This window comes from Sinocyclocheilus grahami, unplaced genomic scaffold, assembly GCF_001515645.1.
Source record: "Sinocyclocheilus grahami isolate Dianchi unplaced genomic scaffold, SAMN03320097.WGS_v1.1 scaffold1554.1, whole genome shotgun sequence".
Classification (NCBI taxonomy): Eukaryota; Metazoa; Chordata; class Actinopteri; order Cypriniformes; family Cyprinidae; genus Sinocyclocheilus; species Sinocyclocheilus grahami.
In genome coordinates this window covers 107932-134552 of record NW_015506733.1, presented here as the reverse complement: position 1 = coordinate 134552, position 26621 = coordinate 107932, and the positions used below count along the sequence as shown (strand labels likewise).

The window sequence follows — 26621 nt, the reverse complement described above, 5'->3', positions numbered from 1 at the left end:
TGTCTGTTTCAGTGGGACGCTCCGATGCTGTCAGTCTGGAAATAATAAACTAATTCTAGTGCTTTGTGGGAGGCCGACATGCTTTTAATGCTATGTATTTCCGAGCACCGTTTATGTTTATCTTGATTGTGGATCTAAACGATGCTACTGACTATATCTTTCTGATTAGGAGTTATTGGTAAGGTTAAAGCAAGTAAACTTGACATCCACAAGCAGAACTATAATTCTGTAATTTTTTTTTTTTTTAGTTGTCTGGTTAGAAATTATAATCAACAATATTTTTGAAATTTTTCTGGTGTGTTAAGATTCTATTACTTTTTTTTTACTTTCTTTTCAAATCACGCTGGTCTGTTATTGTTAGGAGTGTAACTCAGACATTTCATCATATGATCTGACATTGATTCTCTTGTACACTGATTAGGGCTGTGTATCACCAGCAGAGTCACGATACGGATCACAATACAGAGGCCACGATACGATACATATCACGATTCACTGCACTGAATTTCACCTCAGCAGAATTTAGTAAAACAGCTGTTTATTAAACACTGCATACTATAGGGCCATTGCTAACTATTGGCAGAGCAAGCAGTTGACCTCTGCATTATGAAAGGCCTCCATAACTGTACCACAGTACAATATAGGTAATTGCATATGTTTCATGTTTACATTGGGCACTCCCCACCAGGTATAATATTCTGATTGTTTGCATCTCATTTTTAAGCCCATAAATTATAATGTACTCGTTCTAATGAATTTATATTGTAATGTACTCATTCTAATATATAAAAAAATCATATTTAAATTGCTGGTAGGTTGTCATTGCACAAATTAACACACTCCCTACGATTAAAAAATAAAAATAAAAATTAGAAGAGTTCTAAACTAATACACTGTCTTCTGAATCTAACGCACACACACGTTTAGTCACTCACACAGATCACGTTGCAGCCGCACTCAGACATTCAGGAACAAACATTTTAGTGCTGCCCAGCAATTTTTGTCAACTCAATAGCTTAATCACTCAAGAGCTACATTATCTTTCTCAACGAGGAGCTGGTAACATTGTTGTTTCTAAAGGAATTAAAGCCACAGCTTCACTGTTAATAGAGAAACGCGGCAAAACGGTGGTAATTCATACATACACAGCCCCTTTCTCTCTCTCTCATAAATGAACACTTGATGAATTACACTTTTCTGAGAATAGAATATTGAAGTGGAGATTGCTAAACTGCAAGCTAACCAGTGTTTTCAGAAAGCAAGCGCGTTTATCCACAGTAGAGAGAGAGCACGTGCACATGGTTGTCAGGGTGACAAAGATAAGTAGCACACTTAGCAGATATTTCCGTATTGCGAAAGCGTGAAGGTCTGTTTTGGGGATTACGTCTCTTTATATCAGGCAACCCAGTTGTGTTCCTCTGCGGCCAGATTAAACCTTGTAGCCTATATATTATGCTCTATTCATTATTTTTTAGAAACCGTGCACTTTTCTACTCAATTTTAAACGTTGTTCTTGTATTCAAATTAAGCTATGTCCACTGCTGCACACGTGCCACAATATCAATACAGGGACAGCTGTATCGATACTCGTATCGTCAAATCTCTTTGACGATACATCATCATATCGATGTATCGAACACAGCACTAACACTGATACAGTATTTGTTGATACCTTAAAACATGCCGTGATTAAATCAAAATTTTATAAGATTCAAGGTCCTGTGATTGATATATCAGTATTATTGAGAAGCGGTTCTTCTGCTACAGGTAACAACTCTTTCAGTAATTTAGTGGGTACAGGATCTAACAGGCATGTTGTTGGTTTAGATGCAGTGATAAGTTTATTTAACTAATTTAACATCTAGTTAAATTTTTATTAAACCACAAATGCAATCAAAATGTTACGCAAACATTTAACTGAACGCTCTGAAAATTACAAATCCTCTAACCCACTTGGGTCATCAACAAAAAAATTAAAAAAATTAATAAAAACTCTTTAGTTTATAAGGTAATATAGAAAATGAAAAAAAAAAAAATCAAGTCTGACATGAAATTATCAGTCATCTTATGACAATTTATCATTGGCTCGTGCAATGATATGAAAGCACTGACAACAGTCAAGAAAGTCTTTTAGTTATATGCTCTCTAAAATGTGCAAATCTAGGGCATGCACAACAAATTTAAGCAGTCCAGTTGTTGAAAAAACTAATTTATACAGAACAATAAATATAAAAATATTTTAAATAATATTTTAAAAATTGTTCAAATTTATTTGGTGGCAGTTCAGTAATAGTTTGACATTATTTTTATCTTTTTAACAGTCTTCTCTTTCTGTAAAAATATAAATTGATTTGAGTAATTTGATTGATGCAACTATCCATACTGATATATCATTATACCACTAGTTATTATGGTGTTAATTTCGGCTAAACCCACCACATACGGAAAAAAATGATCCATTATCCATTTCACGTCAGTCAGACAGTTTCATCCTGTTTAACTGGGCAGTTCTTGACTCGCACCTACATTGTGGACCAGACTTTCCAAAAGTGTAGTCAAAGGTCTATTACTCTTAGATTTACAGACTCCCTTGAACCAGTTAGGTCTCAAACAAGGTCTCAGATTCTTATATTGAACCGCAGCACTGTGTGTGATTTGGTTGAGCTGTCGTTTTTGGACGTGCGGTGAGCTCGCTGTGTGGGAATGTGCAGAACAAACTGTACCAGGCTGTGAAGTGTAGAGCACTGCCATGACGGCTCAGAGACGGAGACTTTTTCCCTTGTTGCCACTGTGTTGATATCCTCCCCATTTCCGCCACTATAGTTTACTGTTCCATCATTATTAAGGGGCAGACATGGTGTCTAACCTCTATTGTTTTTGTAGGCATTGTATTATTCTGTTTCCTCTGCCATTGATGTCCATGGCATCCTGTAGAACCGTTTGTAGGAAAGTTATGACGTTTGGCTCATTGATTGGTGATGGTCTGAATGGTCCTTTGTCCAATTTGGGGATCTCTCAGCCAAAACCCCTTTAGTGCCACCAACATCTTTTGGCTCAGAAATGCAATGACAGAGATTGTTTTGACCCGCACATCCCTAATATATATATATATATATATATATATATATGTATGTATGTGTGTATATATATAATTTTTATACATAAATTAAACTAATATTAATTATATATATATATATATATATATATAGCATATCAACACCGCACCACCGTCAATAGTTGGTCCATTACCACCACGGTGGTAAAAATCTGCCACCGTCACAGCTTAAGACCAAAATTCATAATGTTTTTTCTGCAATCTGCTAGCACAGATTTGAAGTTTGGACGTGAATCTGTATCTTAGGAATTTTTGTATTTTTTTGACAAGCTTATTTAGTGTTAACAGTCAGTGTACAAACATTTTGTATATTTAGGCTACTGAAACAAAATAGGTTATTGCTGACATGATCTAAATTAAATTTATTTTATTTTATTTTTGTATTTTATTGTTTTCTTAACATAATTGAAAAAAGTTTGAGTCAGAATTCTTTGTGTTGGTAAAACTTTTCATTTTCTAATTGTTTTGTCAATTTACTACCAAAAGCAAAAGTCAAGTGTTGTGAATAGGCCAGTTTTTCTTGTTTTAGATTTCGGTCATGTTTATTCTTTATTCACAACAGAGCTCATCTGTTTTTCAACATCTGCCAAAATACATTTGCTTTGGTCTATTATGATTTACTCAACACAAGTGCATAGATGTCCATGATTTTTGCATTAAAGGGCTTTTCGAGGAAACCTCACATCATGTTTGACACGCAGCCAAAATGGAAAACATTTACAGCTCATCACGTGGTGCAACCTCATTCTTCATTTCAGATTCACAGATATTAGTTACTCTTCTTTTAAATCTCAATACCTACCCGTTTGCGCAGTTTCTCCTTTGCTCTTGACCTGCTAGAAAGTTCCCATAGCCTTATCTGTGTGCTGTCGTAGCTGATCACCTGTGATGTGTTTATCAACCGCTCACATTCACTCATTTACACTTCAGACTCGTGGAATTTTGAAGAAGAATGTGTGGGAATTCTTACACTTATGGCACTCTTGCTTAACTTTCCATCAGTGAAAACAGATTTTTGGTGGAGCTGGATGATTTGTTGAATATATTTATAATATATTCACATTTTTTCAAAGTCTTTTAATGTGCATTTTCACCAGTTCCTGGAGAATATTGTGAATATCTTGAAAAATATTGAGATATATACTAGAGATGTTCATTTCGGTTATTTTTCCTAACCGACAACCGACGCTCGTTAACCGATTATTAACCGTTAACTGACCAGATTATTTTAAATTAGAATTGAATTAATTTAGAAAGAATAAGTGTCTGTGACCCGTTAAAAATACTAACATCCGTTAGTATTCACAGGATTCACATGGTCATATCATATCACATCACGCACCAACAGCGCTTCTGCGAGCGGAGAAAAGCATAATAAAGCTAGGCTATATATATATATATATATATATATAGTAATAATATTATATAAAGACAGTAAGTTCCCCTCAGACATATATTCATATAAACTCCTACACCTAAATGAATCGCGATTTGTTTAGCATCTCAACTGATTTGAATCGTCACATATTTGAATCGATTTTCAACCGGCTCGCGGTTAATCGTTACATCCCTAATAAATAGGCCTATACGAGAAATATATTTTTACTTAAATAGTAAATTAAGCAAAGGAAAGAAAAGCAACAATTAGCCTAGTATGCAGAGTTTCGGTTCATTTTTGTGCTGCGCGAAAGGAAACCAGACAGCAGAAAGCCGGATCCTATTTTTCATTAGGCTTATTTTACAAAAGCACAAAGATTTGTTTGTATTGTGAATGTACACAAATAAAAGTAAACCTTTTACAATTCTGATTATCTTTGACTAAAAGGAGTAGTTGCTTCCACTATTAGAAGGAAAACATTCAAGTGATTGCACCTGCGCTGCAAGCGCACACACAGTTAAGTTTTGCTACCTTGACAATGCAGCCTGTTCATTATCATAATAAAATACAGTCAGTCAAACATATGGAAAAAAACACACTGCTCAGTTTAAATATGTAGTAAAATCTGTGCCATTAAGTGTTGTCACCGCACCGCTGTGATGTTATGCAAAACATTTTGTTTTACGTGGATATTGGAATGCGAGTCAAGCCTAGGCTACATAATAAATAATAATTTGCCATTCAAATACATCGCGAATATGAAAACATTTAATTTTGTGTGGAATGAGGGACCCAACGTTGGTTTCAGTTTCATTTTAACCTAAATTAATTCGTTTTGGCTTGTCGTTTATATAGCTATAGCTTCTCTTATATTTTTAATTCTTGTTCTTTTCTAAATACTGTTAATTGAAAGGATTTGTTGTGGAGTGAGGGGAACTAAAATAGCCTAGCTATGTTTACAGTGTTTATTACAATGTTTGTAAACCTCTCGCGTCATTTCTGAATGAAATAAAATGCGACTTATATGCGACTTGCGTATTTCTCTCTCTAAAAAACGCAATTTTTTTTTATATACAATTTTTTTTTAAAATACTAGCGTATTTTAACCATGCAGCAAACCTTTTTAAATATTTTGACAAATTACTGAAAAAAACCCCAAAATAAGTAAATGACTTTTTAAACCATTTAACTGATTGTATTAATCGGTCAAAACGTCTTACGGTCGGTTAACGGTTAACCGGTTAAAATGAACATCCCTAATATATATCTTTTTTTGCTCTGAAATAAAGGACCATATCTGTTGTGCTTCAGTTAGAGATTGCCAGGAGACTTTCTACAGGGTAAGTTAATATTTGACTTCAGTCAGATAACCATAACCTGCATCTGTAGCTGATCCATTTGAAGGCCTTAAGTCATGGCGATTGATTTTCTTTCTATAGCTATGTATTCTTGATTCTTCTACTGATAATGATGGTGAAGCATTATTGTAGGTGGAGACCGTATGGATTGAGTTCCAGTGTGCTGCAAAAACAGAATGGTTTGACTTCAGTTTTGTGAAACTATACATAAAAAATATCTGCATGAAACAGAAACAGCAGACGAGCTGAATTAGACGCAGATTCACTCTCTGCCAGCAGGTGGCTCTTAAAGCGTTTACTGGTTTCCGCTGTAAACAAAGCAGTGCTGCACTTATGAACTTTAATATGCGTTATACAGAGGCAAGATGAAAAGAAAAAATACCATCTAAACTTTTCTAAAGACAGTAAGTTCCCCTCAGACATATATTCATATAAACTCCTACACCTAAATGAATCGCGATTTGTTTAGCATCTCAACTGATTTGAATCGTCACATATTTGAATCGATTTTCAACCGGCTCGCGGTTAATCGTTACATCCCTAATAAATAGGCCTATACGAGAAATATATTTTTACTTAAATAGTAAATTAAGCAAAGGAAAGAAAAGCAACAATTAGCCTAGTATGCAGAGTTTCGGTTCATTTTTGTGCTGCGCGAAAGGAAACCAGACAGCAGAAAGCCGGATCCTATTTTTCATTAGGCTTATTTTACAAAAGCACAAAGATTTGTTTGTATTGTGAATGTACACAAATAAAAGTAAACCTTTTACAATTCTGATTATCTTTGACTAAAAGGAGTAGTTGCTTCCACTATTAGAAGGAAAACATTCAAGTGATTGCACCTGCGCTGCAAGCGCACACACAGTTAAGTTTTGCTACCTTGACAATGCAGCCTGTTCATTATTATAATAAAATACAGTCAGTCAAACATATGGAAAAAAACACACTGCTCAGTTTAAATATGTAGTAAAATCTGTGCCATTAAGTGTTGTCACCGCACCGCTGTGATGTTATGCAAAACATTTTGTTTTACGTGGATATTGGAATGCGAGTCAAGCCTAGGCTACATAATAAATAATAATTTGCCATTCAAATACATCGCGAATATGAAAACATTTAATTTTGTGTGGAATGAGGGACCCAACGTTGGTTTCAGTTTCATTTTAACCTAAATTAATTCGTTTTGGCTTGTCGTTTATATAGCTATAGCTTCTCTTATATTTTTAATTCTTGTTCTTTTCTAAATACTGTTAATTGAAAGGATTTGTTGTGGAGTGAGGGGAACTAAAATAGCCTAGCTATGTTTACAGTGTTTATTACAATGTTTGTAAACCTCTCGCGTCATTTCTGAATGAAATAAAATGCGACTTATATGCGACTTGCGTATTTCTCTCTCTAAAAAACGCAATTTTTTTTTATATACAATTTTTTTTTTAAATACTAGCGTATTTTAACCATGCAGCAAACCTTTTTAAATATTTTGACAAATTACTGAAAAAAACCCCAAAATAAGTAAATGACTTTTTAAACCATTTAACTGATTGTATTAATCGGTCAAAACGTCTTACGGTCGGTTAACGGTTAACCGGTTAAAATGAACATCCCTAATATATATCTTTTTTTGCTCTGAAATAAAGGACCATATCTGTTGTGCTTCAGTTAGAGATTGCCAGGAGACTTTCTACAGGGTAAGTTAATATTTGACTTCAGTCAGATAACCATAACCTGCATCTGTAGCTGATCCATTTGAAGGCCTTAAGTCATGGCGATTGATTTTCTTTCTATAGCTATGTATTCTTGATTCTTCTACTGATAATGATGGTGAAGCATTATTGTAGGTGGAGACCGTATGGATTGAGTTCCAGTGTGCTTTGGGTGAAGGAAGGAAGAAGCGCTCTGTTTTTCTAGAGTGTGTGTGTATGTTGGAGTGAATGAATGCTGTCTTGTCAGGTTGATTTAGTTTCCACAGCCGCAGGTGCAACTGTGAACTGGCAGTGAAAACAAGTCTCAAATTTAAGTAAGAGTATCTGATTCTTCTCACACTTTAGAGGTCATTAATATGACCAAGTTCCTATAACTCAAATAGTATTACAGCAAAGTATTAGCAATGGTGTAGATATTTAGTAGGATATAAGTATAATGCATAAATATTGCCATAGTATGAAACAGATTTAATTTGTTAAACCAAAATATCTGAAAGTCTAGTATAAAGTGAGTCCAGATATATTAATGGCTGCAACTTAATATTAATGAAAGCCTGATGATATTCCATAGATATTTTAGATATATCAAATAGATTTATATTTTTGAATTTGCTATTATTATTAATATTATTATTATTTTGCTATTTAATACATTTATTCACATTTACCAGTGGATGAATATTTTAAAACATTACAAAAGACTATTTAAATATAATTTTTGAAAAATGAAGTAAATGAATGAATCACTGAATCGGAGTATTAAATCATTTAATTAAAATAGACAGTTTGAACTTATTTACAGATATGAATAAAAATGAACAACTCTATTGAGTCAAGATCCAGGATTCTTTAATGTCACTATACAAAGTACAGCAAAATGTGCTACTGATGTTTAAATCAGCGATGGTATTAAGTTATCAAACAAAAACGTTTTTTTTTGTTTTTTAGAGGTTACCTGCTCCGTTCAGATGACAATTAAAGAATAAGAAAAACAGTAAGAGAAAAATATTTGCCAGCTTTAAAAAGTCAATTTTCTTTTGTAATAGGAGATACAGTCCAAAAATGTTGCTGTCAATTATGTTTATTGTCTTCAAAAGATAACCAAAAATAGTGGCCCCTCAGGTGCCTTAAACCTAAAATGTGTCCTGCTTGTCCTCTGGAACAACAGCGGAGCCTAATTAACATGTTTGTAGTTGACTCATAGAGTCTGTCTTCTCGTATGGAGATAAGTAGAGGGATGTTAGTGCAGGGGAGGCAGAGTTACTCTGCCTGAGTCAAATCTAAACTCACCAGCATCAGCATGACTTCATTTTCTGCACTCAAGAGGCGAGTGAGTCACTTAACTCGGGGTGTTGAAAACCGCCTGTTTCTGAGTTGTCTGTGCTCTGTTTAGACCTGTGATCATTCCTGTCAGTTGGGAAGGGAAATTTTATGACTTTCCCTAGAAGTCTGGGATGAGTTCAAGTGCTTACAGATCCAGGTCAATCAAGTACATACTGCTTTCCAGAGCAAAAAGATGACTTATTTTATTCTATCTAATTAAAAATTGTATTTGATTTTTAAATTAATTAAATTTGTTAAATTATTTATTTTTTTAAGTGTGCATCCTGTTACGTTATTAATTCTTAAAAGTGTAGCAATAACAAGTGCAGAATATGGCCTTTTCTAAATGAAGAAAGATAGCATTGCTTGTTTAACTCTCTTGTTGATAGCGAATATTAATAGCATAGATGGAGATTTGTGGAATATTTCCATATTTTCCGGTTACACAGACATCGTTTCCCTGTTTCCCAGAGCTGTTTGATGGACTGAAGTAAACTCATATTAAAAAACGTCATTGTTGCTCTTTTTCTTTCATGTCATTGTGAATGCTCCATGGCCATCTAAAGAGCTGAGATACCGCCCTCTCTGGCTGCTATTGTCTTTTTCTTGCTCATTTCCTGTTTCAAGGTGAAGAATTCTTCCCTCCGTCTGAATTCACCTGTTATCTTGTTCTGGCTATTTCTGTTAATGGGCATTTAATGGTCCCTATTAACATGTCCATTATTTTCAGTCTCTTTCCATTATAGCAATTTCATCTATTAAATTCTCCATTTGAGAAAATGATGTCTGTCATTTTCTTACCACTAAAGAAGTAGGCCTACTCAATTTGTGGTCAGGTCATTCTTTTTATATACTTATTTTTCAGTTCTGTGACTTTAAGAATTCATCAGCTCTTTTGTCAAATGATTTGAGAAATTACGGTAAGTGATATTGGGGAAACATAAATTCAATATTAAAACTACTGCAAAGAAAACATTAGTTTGAAACATTTTATTAGAGACAGTAAAAATGAATTAAAGTGGAATAACAATGAAAGACTTATATTGAATGAAATAAAGTTGGAGCAGCACCTGCAGACATGACAATCATCCACTCTGTAGAGAATGTTTTACTAGAAAATACTATTTTTACTTCAAAATTGGATGCTTAATTTAATCCAAGTGGCAACCTCCCACTCTCTCTTGAAGCCAACAAGGAAGTGACTTAAACTGTAATTCATCAACTGGCCTCTAGAGGCTGGCTGCAAACGGGAGTCAATCCCATAGACTCCCCGTGTTAAAATGCCCAACTTTACAGCAGAAAAAAACATGTTTACAGCCTGGTTCAAAAAATTATTTTGATCTATATAGCAAATATTGCCCTTCATGACAACTGTGAGGGGGGTGAATTTTTTATAACTCATCCATTTAAATTATATTAAGCCTTAAAGTTCTGCATAATTAAGGGCGTGGCTACTTGAGTGACAGGTGGATTGCCGCTGCTGTCACCACCGTCGAGCTCGGTGGGCGTGGTTTCAGCAACCTGCTCCCGCCTCTTTGCCCATTTTTGATTATCCGGGAGTGACGTGCTTCCAAGATGGCGACGGCCCGCTCCGCCCACTTTGAGCTTCAAAAACGCTCTTTGGAAATCTACGGGTGACTTATATTGAATGAAATAAAGTTGGAGCAGCACCTGCAGACATGACAATCATCCACTCTGTAGAGAATGTTTTACTAGAAAATACTATTTTTACTTCAAAATTGGATGCTTAATTTAATCCAAGTGGCAACCTCCCACTCTCTCTTGAAGCCAACAAGGAAGTGACTTAAACTGTAATTCATCAACTGGCCTCTAGAGGCTGGCTGCAAACGGGAGTCAATCCCATAGACTCCCCGTGTTAAAATGCCCAACTTTACAGCAGAAAAAAACATGTTTACAGCCTGGTTCAAAAAATTATTTTGATCTATATAGCAAATATTGCCCTTCATGACAACTGTGAGGGGGGTGAATTTTTTATAACTCATCCATTTAAATTATATTAAGCCTTAAAGTTCTGCATAATTAAGGGCGTGGCTACTTGAGTGACAGGTGGATTGCCGCTGCTGTCACCACCGTCGAGCTCGGTGGGCGTGGTTTCAGCAACCTGCTCCCGCCTCTTTGCCCATTTTTGATTATCCGGGAGTGACGTGCTTCCAAGATGGCGACGGCCCGCTCCGCCCACTTTGAGCTTCAAAAACGCTCTTTGGAAATCTACGGGTGACGTCACGGACACTACATCCATGTTTTTATACAGTCTATGATTTAATCTGTTACTTTGCTTCTTTGTAATTAATTGTGAAATTTAGTAGCAATCCCTTAGTGAAAATTGCTTCTGCGCCAATTGCTTCAGTGTAATATAATTGAAAATGACAAATCATATAAAGATATGTATTTTAAAAATATTAGTTTAAAATTGTATCCAGTATATTAATACTTTAAATTGTTGTTGTTTTCCCCCCCAAAAAAATTCAGTTTAATTTGATTGCAATTTTGTTTTTCTGAGCAAAAAATAGATATCATACATTTTTCCCTGATTTACAGAAGAGACTAACTAAAATGTCATTCAGTGTAACAATCTTGTCAGGCATATTTACAACAAAAATCAATTTATGACATATTAAAAGACTAATTACTTTCACCCCAAATACTAATTAGTTGTAATTTTATTCAGAATTTTTCAGAAATACTGTGTTGTGTATTTACTTTTTTTTTCTGCTAAATAAATTCTGGTAAATATTTTTTCTGGTAAATATTCCTTTAAAAATAATGATTTAATAAGTTTTATTAAAGGGGTGGTTGATTGCGATTTCACTTTTTTAACGTTATTTATGCGAAAGTTGTAAAAACCAGATGGTTAATTGTGGTTTTCAACTATTCTTTATGGTCAGAACATGACAAACACTTCGTTTTTGAATTCTTTACACCAGTCATTTTTCCTTAACAAAATAAATATCTTAATAGAAAAAAATTATTTCTTAGTTCTGCATGCTCTAGTGAGTAATATTGTTTCATTGTTATTGTTGCCTGATAATATTAATTACATTTTAATTAACATTTAATTAACTTTTTTGTCACTTAGAAATACACATTTGATAGTAGTTTGAGTTAGGATGCAGATGTAGATTTATGTTCATTATCAAAATCAGTAATATCGGTCAAAATTGTCTCAGTTGTATATGGTGAAATTTAATTATTTTGACTGTTTAAGGTGTTTTTTTAACCATTGGTCTTCCATAACATACATTTAGATCATGATAATCACAGTTAAAACCACAAATATAGCACCTAACAACTATTCTTTATGGTCAGAACATGACAAACACTTCGTTTTTGAATTCTTTACACCAGTCATTTTTCCTTAACAAAATAAATATCTTAATAGAAAAAAAATTATTTCTTAGTTCTGCATGCTCTAGTGAGTAATATTGTTTCATTGTTATTGTTGCCTGATAATATTAATTACATTTTAATTAACATTTAATTAACTTTTTTGTCTCTTAGAAATACACATTTGATAGTAGTTTGAGTTAGGATGCAGATGTAGATTTATGTTCATTATCAAAATCAGTAATATCGGTCAAAATGGTCTCAGTTGTATATGGTGAAATTTAATTATTTTGACTGTTTAAGGTGTTTTTGTAACCATTGGTCTTCCATAACATACATTTAGATCATGATAATCACAGTTAAAACCACAAATATAGCACCTAAATAACATGGTAAAAATGTAATATGGCTTGTAGGTATTTATGAGAAACAGTAGTCTAAGTACATGTATAAATGCATAACGCTATAGCTTAATTACAAAAAATACTGTAATTATATTCCATTACTCCTCCTTCAATATATTTAATACATGTCTACATTAATTATATAATACAATTCGACACGAATAACCACATTTCTGACACAATACCATGGTGCAGTTAGTGCTACTACAGTAAATCCATGGTAAATGATGGCGATTTTTAGATTAAAAAGTCTTCTGACTGTATCGTTGTGCACAGTGTTTCTGCTGTTTGTCAGCGCTGTTTCATCTGGCTGTAAACGGAGTTATTTGTGTTTTTCGCTGAATTCAAGCGCTTCACACTGGATCTCACAGCGCTGTTCAGTGTTGCGTAATCGAGACTCATCAGTGAGTAACACATCTGCTCTAATGAAGCTCGCGCCGCTGTTTGAACTTTAATCCGAGTGGATAAATGTTCCGAGTGGCGTGCTTCAAATGACTAGCTCTCTTTCATTCCGCCTTTGCCGCATTATATCAAACTAGGGCTGTGCAAAAAATCAAATGTGATTTTCATGTGCATCTCGTCAGTAAAGCCGCTCCTGTGATTAGTAGTAAATCTCCAGCACGTGCTTTCAGATGGAGCGGCATTTACTACATAGAGTCGTAGTTCACTGACTATAGGAAACTTCCTATTTCCCACTTAGGGAGTCACAATTACGAGCTCGCCGCATTCAACAGATTTGTTGTCAGAAAGAATAAAATGTTATATTCCATTCGTTGATAACCATAAATATTCGCTGCGCTAGATACTTAGCTTGCTGACGATTCTGGATATTTCACTGTTTATAATACATGATACAATATGCTTCAAATGATTGTTCATATATATAAATAGGCACTACTTTAACAACAAGAATGGGTGATGCAGACATGAAAATGCACTGTTTAGTAGGAGTGACCCGGTCACAGAAGCAGGCCTGACTCTGTTGGTTTTGTGGTTGTCATGACATCGGAGACGGACTCAGAGGAATCATCCATGTCGAATAGCTCATTGAAAAGAGTTGCTTGGAGAGCGAGAGAATGAAGAAGTGTATAAATAAGTGGATCTTGGCGGTGGTTTGTGATTGACCTGCTGTAATTGTGAGAGTCTGGAGGACTCATCTGTGCTCTGACGGTTCAGTTTGTGAGTGGAACGAGTCAGAGGCGATCAGCAGAACAATGCCACGTCCGCTTCCTCTGCAGCGCTCTGCAGATGCTACCGTCAACACTTAAACCTGCTATTGTAGAGCTGTATAGTGTGTTTTTAAGGTGGGGTAGAAATATGACATGGTGGAAACAAGATCTTTGACTATTCTGGACTAGTTAAAAACAAGTTTACCTCAGGTGTTGTTAAAAAATGATTGCAGAACCCAGGGAAAGACTTTTGTTTCACTGTTTTACTCTCTGCTTCCAAAATACACAGTATTTAATAAATATTTAATAAAATAAACAGTGAATTATGATGTTTTCCATAGGGATGCACTAATATTAAAATTTTGGCTAATTTGGGCATGGGCGATAATAAATGCACTATATTAAATTACTATATTCTTTTCTCTTAAAAAAGAACTTGCACAATAGTTTTGGTCTTTGTCAAATCAATGTTGTGATGCTTAAGTGAATTTAGGCATGAGAACATTTTAATAAACTGTAAAAAAAAAAAAATAAAGATTTTCCGAAGCTGTAAATAAAACAGATTATTAAAATGTTTTTACAAGCAACTACTACTAGTTTTGCTACTTAAAAATTTCACGTTTAATGCAACATGTGTGTGTGTTAGGGTTGGGCGATGTCTACAAAATTGGCATCGGACGATGTCTACAGTGAAACATCGCGATGACATTGTGGAGCCGGGGGGGAGTTAAGGGGTGTGCCCGAAGCATGAATCCGTATTCAGAAAGGCACAGAAAACAAATAACGTTGGCTAACAGTTGCCTGTTACATTACAGTACTTATAATTTCACTTACCACATAAACAGAGTTAGGAGAGATGACGGAGTACGATGGCGAATGATTTGCAGATCCTCAGCACCACTGACAAACATCTAATCTTGTAAAATGTGTGGTAAGTACTGCCACTCCATAGTATAAACAGAGTACGTGCGATCGCGAATCTCGAAAGTGAAACTAAAAAGCAATCGTGCATTCAAAATAGGGCTGCGACAAACTATTATTTTGATAATCAATTAATCTAACGATTATTAGAACGATTAATCGACTAATCATCGATTATTTAGCTGATTAATCAGTAGACATTTTTTTGATTATTCATCTTTAAAATTATTCATCGTTAAAATATTGAGTTATACTCTAACAATTCAATTAAGGTAATCACTTCAGCTTTTGAATGTCATATTATTTAATTACAGTTATACAATTAATTTATTCAAATAAATATTTTGGCACACAAAATGAGATGGCAGAGAAACTAGAGTTGTGCAATTAATCGCATGCAATTGTCATGTGCATCTCGTCAGTAAAGCCGGTTCCGTGATTGGTAGTAAATCGCCATCACCTGCTTTCAGATGGAGCGGCATTTAATACACAGAGTTCACTGACAAGCTAGGCGATATCGCGTTCATAATCGAATGCAATTCATCTGCGGTTATGAACGCGATATTGCCTAATTGTCAGTGAACTATGGCTCTGTGTAGTAAATGCCGCTCCATCTGAAAGCAGATGATGGAGATTTACTACTAATCACGGAACCGGCTTTACTGACGAGACATGCATGACAATCGCATGTGATTAATTTCACAGCCCTAAGAGAAACTCTTATTCACCATTTAATTAGCTATATGAGAATGTAGCTGAATGACACATCATTCTGCCTAAAATCTCTTTTTGTAAGTCATATGGATAAGAAACTAAATAAAGGTTAAGTGATGAGACGTTTTTTTTTTTCGATAAACTATTTTATTCACAACAATCTCTCTTAAAATACCTTATAGGGTTATGATAATCAAAACAGTCCTGAGCTAGATCAAGCTTTGATCTCTGCAAACCAAACTATCACTTTAATTAAACGTTTTCCCCCCCACTAATAAAAAGATTTTATCATTAGCTAGCTCCACACTGGAGAGCTGCGTTATAACAGAAAATCAAGCTGTAATTCTAACTGAAAGCGACACTGACTTTGGTTTTTCATGTTTAATACTGTAAAGCTGCTTGATTTAAGGCTATCTATTGCATAAAGTACTAAATAAATAAATGTGACGTGACTGGACTTTACTGGAGTAAAGAACTGCAGAGCTCGTGCAAACATCCACATCACTGTAATCAGATGCGTTTTAAAATCTCACAAATTTTTGCTCACTCAATATATTTTTGATTTTACAGTGGGGTAATTTTGTTGCAGTAGCATGAGATAGCACAAATAAAAAATGATAAGCCTAAAAATGAAATAAATTGCTTTTTAGTTTTTCAGGTAGGTCTAACAGTAGGACTAGTAAGAGATTTCGTTTTTTTTTTTTTTTTAATCCAAATAATGTTTAGTCCAAGAAAGCTATTATTATCAGAGGACACATGAGCATAACATAGCGGTTAGCAGATCAATGAATGAAAGGGCAGTGTTTCCAGAGTTGCCCATATACCACACCATGTTACAGCACAGTAGGGCTATTGCAGACAGAAACAATACTGTACTACATGGATGTTTCCTGTCAGCTAGATTTTTGAGTGGACTTTGCTATTTCGATGAGCATGAAAGGTAGAGCCCTGCATTTCAGCGCGGGCCTGATGGGCCCCGAATTTTAAATGCAAAAAACGAAACTAAATGTAATAACTATTTTAATAGCTGAAACAGTAGTATAAGCTGTTTTGGGAGAAGGGGGAAAAAGACGGGCTCGGGCCGTAATTCTGATAAGCTGTCGGACACGGGCCGGGCTAGGGCCTGAGCGTCTCGGGCTAGGGCCTAAATTTGAGGCCCGTGCAGGGCTTTAATGAACGGTAAATGAGTGGAGCGCACACGCATAGAGCGGGATAATACGCAGAGCATCACACCACGTGAAACCTGAGCGGTGAACTAATTTCCGGCAGCCGGAATTTCGGTGCATCTCTAATTATTAGCGACATAAGAAATGGATATTATATAATATATGCTTTTTTGAACATTTTAGCAATTTAAAAATATTTAAAAAATGATTTTTTTTACACGGCACCCCGGTTGGGAAACATTAGGTCATATAAGATCAAACGACTACTCGACAACAACAATATTTGTCGACAATTTTTTATTGTCGACGTTGCCGATAATGTCCACTAATCGTTTCAGCCCTAATTCAAAAGCAGTTTCAATGCCAGGCATAAAAGCGGCTCTCTGATCCTCGCAATTTATATACAATATAATTACCCAATGATAAAACTGCGAGAGAAAGTATTGAAATACATATTTTCCTCCCATCTCGTATTTATTCCTTTTTTTGGTGTTCCGTAGTACACGTAATTTTCTTTCCGAACACGGTATTGGGACGCGGTGGATTGCGGGGGGAATCACGATGCCGGCTCAACATCGTGATGTCTATCAGCCATCGGCGATGGACGATGGCATCGTCTATCGGCCCAACCCTAGTGTGTGTGTGTGTGTGGGTGTTTTTTTTAACACCAATTATTTGTAAAATTTACTAGCAGTTTCTGAGTGAAAAGTTTTTAAAATAAATCCTACACCAGATGTTTTCAGTGTAAAGTGCTAAATATGAATAACTCTTATTTTTGAGATTAGTTGAGATGAGAACGTGTTTTTAATAGAGGTGGGATCGCTATAATTGGACAGTGATATTTAAGAAATAGTCATCATAATGAGTTAAATATTTTATATAACCTAGCTTAGTTAGTTACTATTTAACTAGTTAGGGTTAGTTAACTAAGTTAATTAGTTTGTGGGCAAAAGTCATCTACAACCATTAAAATAGTCAAAAAGAAACATCCAATACTAGGTGATCAATATCCAACATTTTTGTTATACATGTATATGATTCCATTTTTTATTTTATTTATTTTATTTTATAAATTAATTTAGTTGAATTCTTATTTCATTTTTATTTCTTTTTTAAGTATGAATTTTATTGCACAATTATACTAAACTTGCATTTATTTTATTTTATTTTTAATCAAATATTACTGCGACTCTTTCAAAATATTGCTGTTTGTTTGTTTGGTCTGACATGTCAATTTCTGAATTAATTTGTGGTTGTGTTTGGGAAACCTGTTTGACAACAGTTGATTTTGCAGTTCTGTTTGGCACCACCAGTCAAAAAGAAACATCCAATACTAGGTGATCAATATCCAACATTTTTGTTATACATGTATATGATTCCAGTTTTTTTTTTATTTTATAAATTAATTTAGTTGAATTCTTATTTCATTTTTATTTCTTTTTTAAGTATGAATTTTATTGCACAATTATACTAAACTTGCATTTATTTTATTTTATTTTATTTTTAATCAAATATTACTGCAACTCTTTCAAAATATTGCTGTTTGTTTGTTTGGTCTGACATGTCAACTTCTGAATTAATTTGTGGTTGTGTTTGGGAAACCTGTTTGACAACAGTTGATTTTGCAGTTCTGTTTGGCACCACTAGTGGTGCTAAAATGATACACTTCACCTTTAAACCAGGGTGCTTTCCTTTGCTCTGCTGTTTAGTGACTTTCATGGTCTCTGTGGCTGCTTCAGTCTGTAATGGGGTGCTGAGAGGCCCACCGAGGGTCGGCTTTAGAGAGATAATGCAGATAGCCCAGTCATTGGAGCAGTAAGACCCCCTTTAGAACGAGAGTGAGATAAAGCAGCTTTATAGAGCCCAGACTACCTGTAACCCTGCCACATGCTCGTTCCTGTGGAGATAGTCCGGTGGAACTGCCCTGAGATTTTTTTCCATTCCTCAGGACATGGTATCTTCATCTTGCACACTTGAGATTGTTCTGCTGAAGTCTTTGTTCAGTCAGAGTGCCACATGTTGATTTAATTTCATTCCTGGGTCGGATCAGATGTGAGGGAAGCGATGACAGGATTTGTGGACCTCTTGCTATCAGTCTTTATGGTTCAGTCTTGAGACCCTTCAGAAACTTCTGACCTTAAATCTGCTCTGGAACCAGTGGTCGACCAGGGTAGGGTTATTATAGTTAACTAAAACTAAAGCTAATACCAAAGCTAAAGGGGAAAAAAGTTGTTACTTGAAATAAAATAAATATAAACTGAAAATAAAAATATATATAAAAAATTAACTTATTTTATTCTAATTGTCAAGGAAACATTTCTTATTTTCGTTTAGTTTAACTTGATGTTCTAAAATAATTAAAACTGAAATAAAAATGATTAAAAACTATATAGAAAAAAAACAATCAAAATGAAACAACAAAATTTGTAAAATTATTAAAACTAAATTTAAAATGAAAATGTAAAATGTAAAAATAAAAACCAATTTAGATTATTAATATATAAATATTATCAGTTGGAAAAAACTATTGAAATTTATTTTAATTGAATCTGTTCTATCTGTCTGTTTCACTGAATTGATTTAAAGCTCTGATTCAATGATTTATTAAAATCTTTGTGGCATTTTTCAAATATTAAAATGTTATAGTAAAATTATGTACAAATATGGCTGTTTGTATTGCTATATTGGTGCATATAATAAAAAATAATGAAATATATTAATATTCAGTGGAAAAACATGCCTTGATTATTTTTAACTCGTGTTTTTTTTACTATATTTTTCTTGAATATTTTGAATCTACTGGGTTTCTGTTGAAAGACTCCAGATTTCTTTTCACCCTTAGTTTTAAGCCTTTTCTAAGAAAGATACATAAATATCAAAGATTGTCAGAAGGCTGAAAAATAATGCAAGGTATATTTTTTGGCATATGTCACCCAGCTCAACTTATACAGATTGTGAAGGTGGCAGAATTCCTGTTCTCTCATCTCATTCGTTTCGCAGCTTCTTGAATCTGGCTGCTGCTGTTTTGGTTGTAGCTGCTGCTTCAGAGATGGATGGAGTGAGAGAGCTCGTCTGGAATGAGACGCGCTGCTGTAATTGCTTGCATGTGCTGCACATTTGAGTCTTTTAGGAGGTTCACTTCACTATCCTGTAACAGGAACAACTGCCACGATGGAAAAGCTCATACGCAGACAGATCACATTCAGAGTTTGTCTTGAGTATGTTTCGATAAATTTATTATGAATCTATAATCCACACAAACACGCAGTTGTTCACTTTATTATTCATTTTCTTTAATGTAATACTTAATAGCAGTCCATATAGCAGGGATGTGATTTTCCCATATTTTACGACCTGAAAAGTATAACCCATGTGAATTGCGTAAATCTGTGAAAATACAAATATAAAACATAAATGTTTGTTTTTTAAATTTTACTGTTGTTCTGTAAAATAATTATATTTATAATAATTATATTAAGATTTGTATTATAACGTTTTAATTTATTAAATACTTGATTAAATTTTTTTGTAGTAAAATATTATTATTATTATTTTATTATAAAATATTGTATAATAATAATAATAATAAATATTATTTAATTGTTTACATTTTATAGTAAAATAATAGGCATTATTGTGGCGGTATAATATTTCTTTATCACTTCAATTAATTTAATTAAGTTAATGCATTGTAAAATAACAATGAGCAATTTGTAACAATGTTGATTTACTACAAAAAAATTACGCAAGTTGCATTCAAGGTGGAAGCGTGTAAAATTGAAAAAAAAAATCTGTAAATTAGTTAGTCTGTATAATAAAACTAGTGGTTTTGGCACAGACATTTGAAGTTAATTTATTATAATACCAAGGTTTGTTACTTGCACAAACAATTTGTGCAGTATGCTGGTTAAGCACTGGCAACTGCGTTATTGAATTAAAGTAAAGTATATTTCTGCAGGGCTCTACAGTTCGACCATTTCAGTCGCATTTGCGACTGAAAGCTACTGCGTGCGACTATGAAATAATATTTAGGAGCACCTGTGCGACTGACCCGATCAGCATATTTGTGTTTGCGCTGAGGGAGCTTCAAAGGTTCTAATATACGTAACTGCAGTGTTGAGTAATGTATCACAGACGTATTTGGTAACTTATTCTTATTCTACTTGTTTTTATTCTGTTGTTTTAATTAGAAATGTTAAAAAGCTTAAATATTTTTTTTTTGATTTTGACATAAAAGAGAACATACTTTTAATAAAGTTAGAAAAATGCCATTACAAAGGTAAAAACAAAATTCCCTATAAATCACTTTTTTGAGTCAAATATCACCTCGTAATGGGAAGGTTAATTTTTTTATCAGAATTTTTGATTACTGATTAGAAGGTGCTAAATTTTTTTAATTAGGAGCACAAGCGCTCCTAAAAAGAAAAGTATCCATAGAGCCCTGTTCTGGTTTTAATGTTTGAAACTGATTTTGTGTTTTTGAATAATTTATTGCATTTACAGCTTAACTCTGAGATTTTTGTTTCATAAGATTTGTGCTGTGCAAGCTGTCTGCAGTAATATTCAAGCTTATTTACAGCACTTTTTTGGGCTCTTTGACCCTTGCACGTTAAACTCAACAACAAAGCTGCCCGCAGATGCTAGTTTTCAGCCAGATAAGCAGTGTGAACCCAATTTGTTTACCTCTTGTGGGGTCCAGTGTTTCTTTTTAACTTAGCTTCTGTACTCCGTGTCGAGGGTCTCTCTCCTCAACTTTTGACTTCTCACTCTGGATGAGGCCGCAGCAGGCCTTCTCATCCAAGAGCTGCGATCGATGTGCATCGGACCGGCCGCTTGCCTCCTGGGGAGGGACCTGCAGGCTTTTTTCATGCTTGATCTCTGTGCTGTGGCCTCCGCTGTGAGTTCAGCACGGCTCCAGATTCAGACCCCTCACCTTGTTTCGTCTCATCTGAGCAGAGCTGTCAGGCACACTTTATATTTCACTCTTCTAGTCATTGAAGCAGGGCCGTTTTCTCAGAGGAGGCGATGAGAATATCATTTGTAGTGCAGAAATAAAACGCATAGAACAGAATATGAGATCAATTAATGTGTGAAGCATTCATTTTTCTGTTGAAAAGAAATACAATTGTAGTAATAATAATGTTGCACGCACCTGATGTGTTTTTAATTAGTCACCTGCTTGTTTAATTTACACAAACTAGCTGCAAGATGCACCATATGGAAACTTGTTTCTGCCACAAGAAAAAAAAAAAGTGAGTGTGACTTTTTATCTCGGTTCATATTTTTCACAATTCTGACTTTTTTCTCAGTATTGCAGAAAGAAGTTATCAGAGCGAGATATTAACTCTGAACTGTCAGATATACACAGATTTGTGAGGAAGAAAGTGAGCATTGTGAAATAATTGCGACGTAAACTCCGAATTCTAAGAAAAAAGTCAGAATTTGAGGAAAAAACTCGCGAGATGTAACCTCAGAATTGCAAGATATAAACTCAGAAATGTGATGTAAACTCACAATTCTGAAAAGTAAAAGTCTGAATTGAGATGAAGTTGCAATTACTTTTTTATTTTTTTGTTGCAAAAAACTAAACAAACAAAAATAGAATTTTAAACTCAATTCAGATAAAACAAGTCAAAATTGCAATATGGAAAGTCAGAATTATTTTTTAGATATTTATTTTTTAGGATTATTTTTTATGGGATTTTTTTAAGCCTTTATTTGGACAGGACAGTATAGAGTTGACAGGAAAGCATCGAGTGGGGAGAGGGGTGAGGGATCGGCAAAGGACCACGAGACAGGATTGTGAGATATAAACTCATCTGCAGATAAAAAAAGCAAAAATAGCGAGATTTAAACTAGCAATTGCAAATTTATGATGCACAATTCTGAAACTCTCAATAATGTTTATAATTTGAAATTGCGAGATATAAACACAAAAATCATTGTAATTGGGAGTCATAATTACCTTTTTAAAAAATGTTTTATTCTGTGTTGCCATCGCACCCTGAGTGAAGTTTACAGTGCAGAAACAGTCTAACCAGATAAATAGACGTGTTGTAATGCATTTGACCCGTGCTGCTAATTCTGACAAACAACATGCAAGAGGTGAAGGAACCTCAGCGCTATCATGACAAGTGGCACGGCAAGCCCAAGTTCAGTCATTTAGCATCAATTATATGTGGAATGCTGGGAATCCAACAGCTTGTTTTCCGGAATAACAAGATAGTGGAGCAGAGCCGCTCTGTGCAAATATTGAAGAATTCTTTCCATGCCGGCCCACAGCGATCACGCATTACAGTGGGTGGACTGTGGGAAAAATCCCAGAATTTGGCCAAATGGAGAAATAAAATATACAAGAAGTTATTTAGATTGTTCTTTTTTTAAAACATCATTTTTTAAATGCATTTCTTAAACTATGAGCACTTTTTGGCCCTGTGGACCTTTAGAAAATAAACTCTGTTGAAACACATTCTCCACACACACACTCGTTTATGTGATTAGTCTATTAATAATGTGGACATACTGTACATGCACACAATAATTCTGTTGGTTTGATCTTTTTTGGTTCTGAACCATCACTTTCTGTCACGTATTCAATTATCAACTGATAACTTGATAACGTTTTGTTGTGGGAATGACATTTGGTAAAATTACTTAGTTTACATTTGCATTTATTCATTTAGCAGATACTTATCCAAAGTGACTTACAAATGAGGATGCAACAAAGCATCTTAATTGAAAATGATGTACAATTAAAATATTCTCTTCATAAGTGATGTTAACGTTTATTTGTGTTTTTTTTAAACACAAATCACATATCTTATACTTCATCTCAAGCTCCTCACTGACGCAGTTGTCATCTTGGTAAACCAGTACATTAATTTTTAAGAAAGTGACAGAATTGTTGGTCATCTTGGAAGTGACACCACTTCTGAAGGACTTTCATAATTTGTGTAAAATTTCCCCCCAGCATTTTCACACCACAAATATTAAAATTATTCGTGTTTAAGGTTTGTTTATTTTAGTTTTTTTGTTTAGATTACCGTAGGTTTTATTTTTATCATGAATATTAATATTTTAAGATTGAAAGTCTTTGTAAATCAAACACATTAAAGACCTTTGACAAGTAGCTAGTAATACAAATTTTCTATGCTGTAAAAAAAAGTTGTGAATAAGACTATTGGAGTACTTTGACAAGAAAATGCTATTTCAATTTTACTACTTCAGTATTTCACATTTAATCCAATGTATTGCTTGCTGTTTGTTTGTAAAATTCACTAGCAATTTCTGATGGAAAATTGTGTCTGTACCACATTTTTGCAGTGTAAGTTATAAGTCAAATGTTTCAAAGCAGCTTTATAGAATATCTGGGCAGTGATATTGTTTACATTTTTGTGACGTTAAAAGTAATGTGTCCTCATTTAAAGAAAGTGTAAATCTGTTAGTTTTAATAAAAATCAACCCCTGGGATTTTAAAGAGCACGTAGTCAAAGAAACACTGACATGCATTATGTATTTCAAAGATTTCTGTGGAGAATTTTCTCTCGGCTGGAGTGTAACTCTAGACTGCAAGAACTTCTGATTTGACCAAAGCAACTGTGTATGAACCTGCTGCTTCATGTGAAGCATGAAATCTCTCGTGTTTCCACAGTGTAGTCGTGAAGGGATTCCTGGAGTCACGTCATGTTCAAGGCCATGCTGAAGAAGAGCAGAGATGGCGGGAAAAATAAGAAGGATACAGGTATGAACACATGAAACTGATTCTGTACCTGTAATTTCTGATTACCAAAATTTAGGAGCTTTTCCACCTTGCAAACAACATTTCTTTACAGAAGATGCCAATGAGTCAGTGAGGCATTTTGCAGCTAATTTGTTGATTCATACAACATCAAGATATTAGACTTGTAAATATGTGCTAATTGAGGCAATACATGAATTTGGGGAAGCCTGAGGTTGATGTCATGTGGCTGATATGCATCAGAGATCTGTCAGCATGTAGCTGATCAAAGTGTGGGATTTATGATGTGGTTTCTGGTTTATGGCACTGTTGTGGAAACAGGTGTGCAAGAGCACTTAATTCTCCGGGTGAATTAGGAGGAGATGTGTGTGTGTATGTGTACTCTTGAATTCCCTGGGATAATGGGATGTTGCTATGGAAATATTTATGGTGATTTGGCCTCAACAGAAAAGTAGGAATTAAGATAGAAGACCCAAATACAGCGGCTCTGCTCGAAACCTTGTGAGCTGCCTGTGTAGGCAGCATTTTAAGGCATTATAGGAAACATCAAGACTCTTTCAAAAGTTAAGGAGCATAAATATGATGGTTTCTAAGTGGAAAAATTATAAAGCAGCATTGCATGACTCTTTTGCAGATCTAAAATTGCAGAAGAGGCATGAGAAATATAACTTATACGTATTTGAAAACGGATAAACCTTTGTCATTTGTGAAAAATTGTTTCATAATTTTTATACAACACATATTAAAATGTTTTTTTTTCCTTTCAGTGTTTTATTTCCACTATATAGTTAAAAAAAAAAAAAAAAAAAAAGGATGATAGATATTCAGAAATAAAACAAATATTAAAGACATCATAAAACATATTATATATTATACTGATATATGCGCGCACACACACACACATACTATATTATATAATGTACTGATATATTATAAATTATATAAATATATTCAATTAGTAAATGTTTTGTAGTCAGTACTGAAAACAATTGATAAATAATAATCTAAGTCTAATTAAAAATAATTGTTTTTCATTTGTATGTTACAGTGGGGCAAAAAAGTATTTAGTCAGTGAGAACTTGCACAATTGGTGGCTGACTAAATACTTTTTTCCCCCACTGTATGTATTTTTTATGCTTATTCTGCTTTAGAAAGCAGCTTACTATGTAGACAGCATCTTAGCTCACTAGAACAGAGCCCCAGGGTTCAGACAAACTGTAGATAATTGACACCTGGAAAATGATAAAGCCACGTTCATGTGAGGCCATTGCTTTTGTTTTGTGTCTGTTGTTGTCCAGGGCCGCTTTTATAGTTTAAAAGCTTTATTTCAAATCAGGCTGTGACATGTTAGCTTTGACGGAACTCTCCTTTATGAATAAAGGCTTTGGTGAACTTTTACTTTTGTGCCAAGCTGCTGGCACACAAGTACACTCTTAAAAAAAAAAAGGGGCTTCACGATGCCATAGAAGAACCTTTTTGTCTAAATGGTTCCATAAAGAACCTTCAACATCTGAAGAACCTTTCTGTTTCACAAAAGGTTCTTTGTGGCGAAAGAAGGTTCTTCAGATTACAAAAAGGTAAGAAAGAGATGGTTCTTTAAAGAACCTTTGACTGAATGGTTTTTTGTGGAACCAAAAATGGTTCTTCTATGGCATCGCTTGAAGAACCTTTTGAAGCACCTTTATTTTTAAGAGTGTAGAGATGAATGGGATTGTAGAACTCTCCGCTAATTGGCTCAGAATACTGTAGCTCTGCCTCCAGGTCTTTGTGTGATTTATTCATTTATTTTTTTCCTGTGAATTTGTGCGGTTGTCGCTTCTGTAAATGAACTGTGTGTGTACAGTGCAGAGGAGTGACTACTGTATTGAACTGATGTTTGAATGTGGTTTTCTTGAATTGATGTTCTCAGGAGTCATCCTTTAAATGTAGGGCTGCAACTAATATTTATTTTAATAATTCTATTGATGTATTTTTTTAATTGATTGCATAAAAAGTGCACACATTGTTTTCTGTCTGGTTTAAAAATGTTATTCCACATCCTTGTTACTAATCATAAATCATCAATTTAAAACGACAATATAATTGTTTATCCACAGTTTTGAAACAGCATGACCATTCAGATATCTTAAATATAGGCCTAAGTGATATTAAAGAAAAACAAAAGCACAGTGTTAACTGTAAGTGGTTGATTGTTCTGCAGGAACATACCCCCCCCCCCCCCCCCCCCCCCCCCCCCCCCCCCCCCCCCCCCCCCCCCCCCCCTCTCCCCAACCCCACTCACCCTATC

The 26621-nt window shown here is 34.5% G+C and overlaps 1 protein-coding gene across 3 annotated transcripts in view; it reads left to right on the top strand.

Annotated features, from left to right (window-relative positions):
* The window catches only part of LOC107571150 (protein TANC1-like), a 137888-nt gene that overhangs the window by 21400 nt on the left and 89867 nt on the right, over positions 1 to 26621 (top strand). The window contains exon 2 of one of the 3 annotated variants that reach the window (XM_016257439.1): positions 24253 to 24337. The exons of 1 other annotated variant lie outside the window; for it this stretch is intronic. In XM_016257439.1, the coding sequence (XP_016112925.1) occupies positions 24280 to 24337 (58 nt within the window). In that variant the 5' untranslated portion in view covers positions 24253 to 24279. Of the gene's footprint in view, positions 1 to 24247; positions 24338 to 26621 lie in introns of all 3 variants that reach the window. One more of the 3 variants, XM_016257438.1, reaches the window with a different exon arrangement.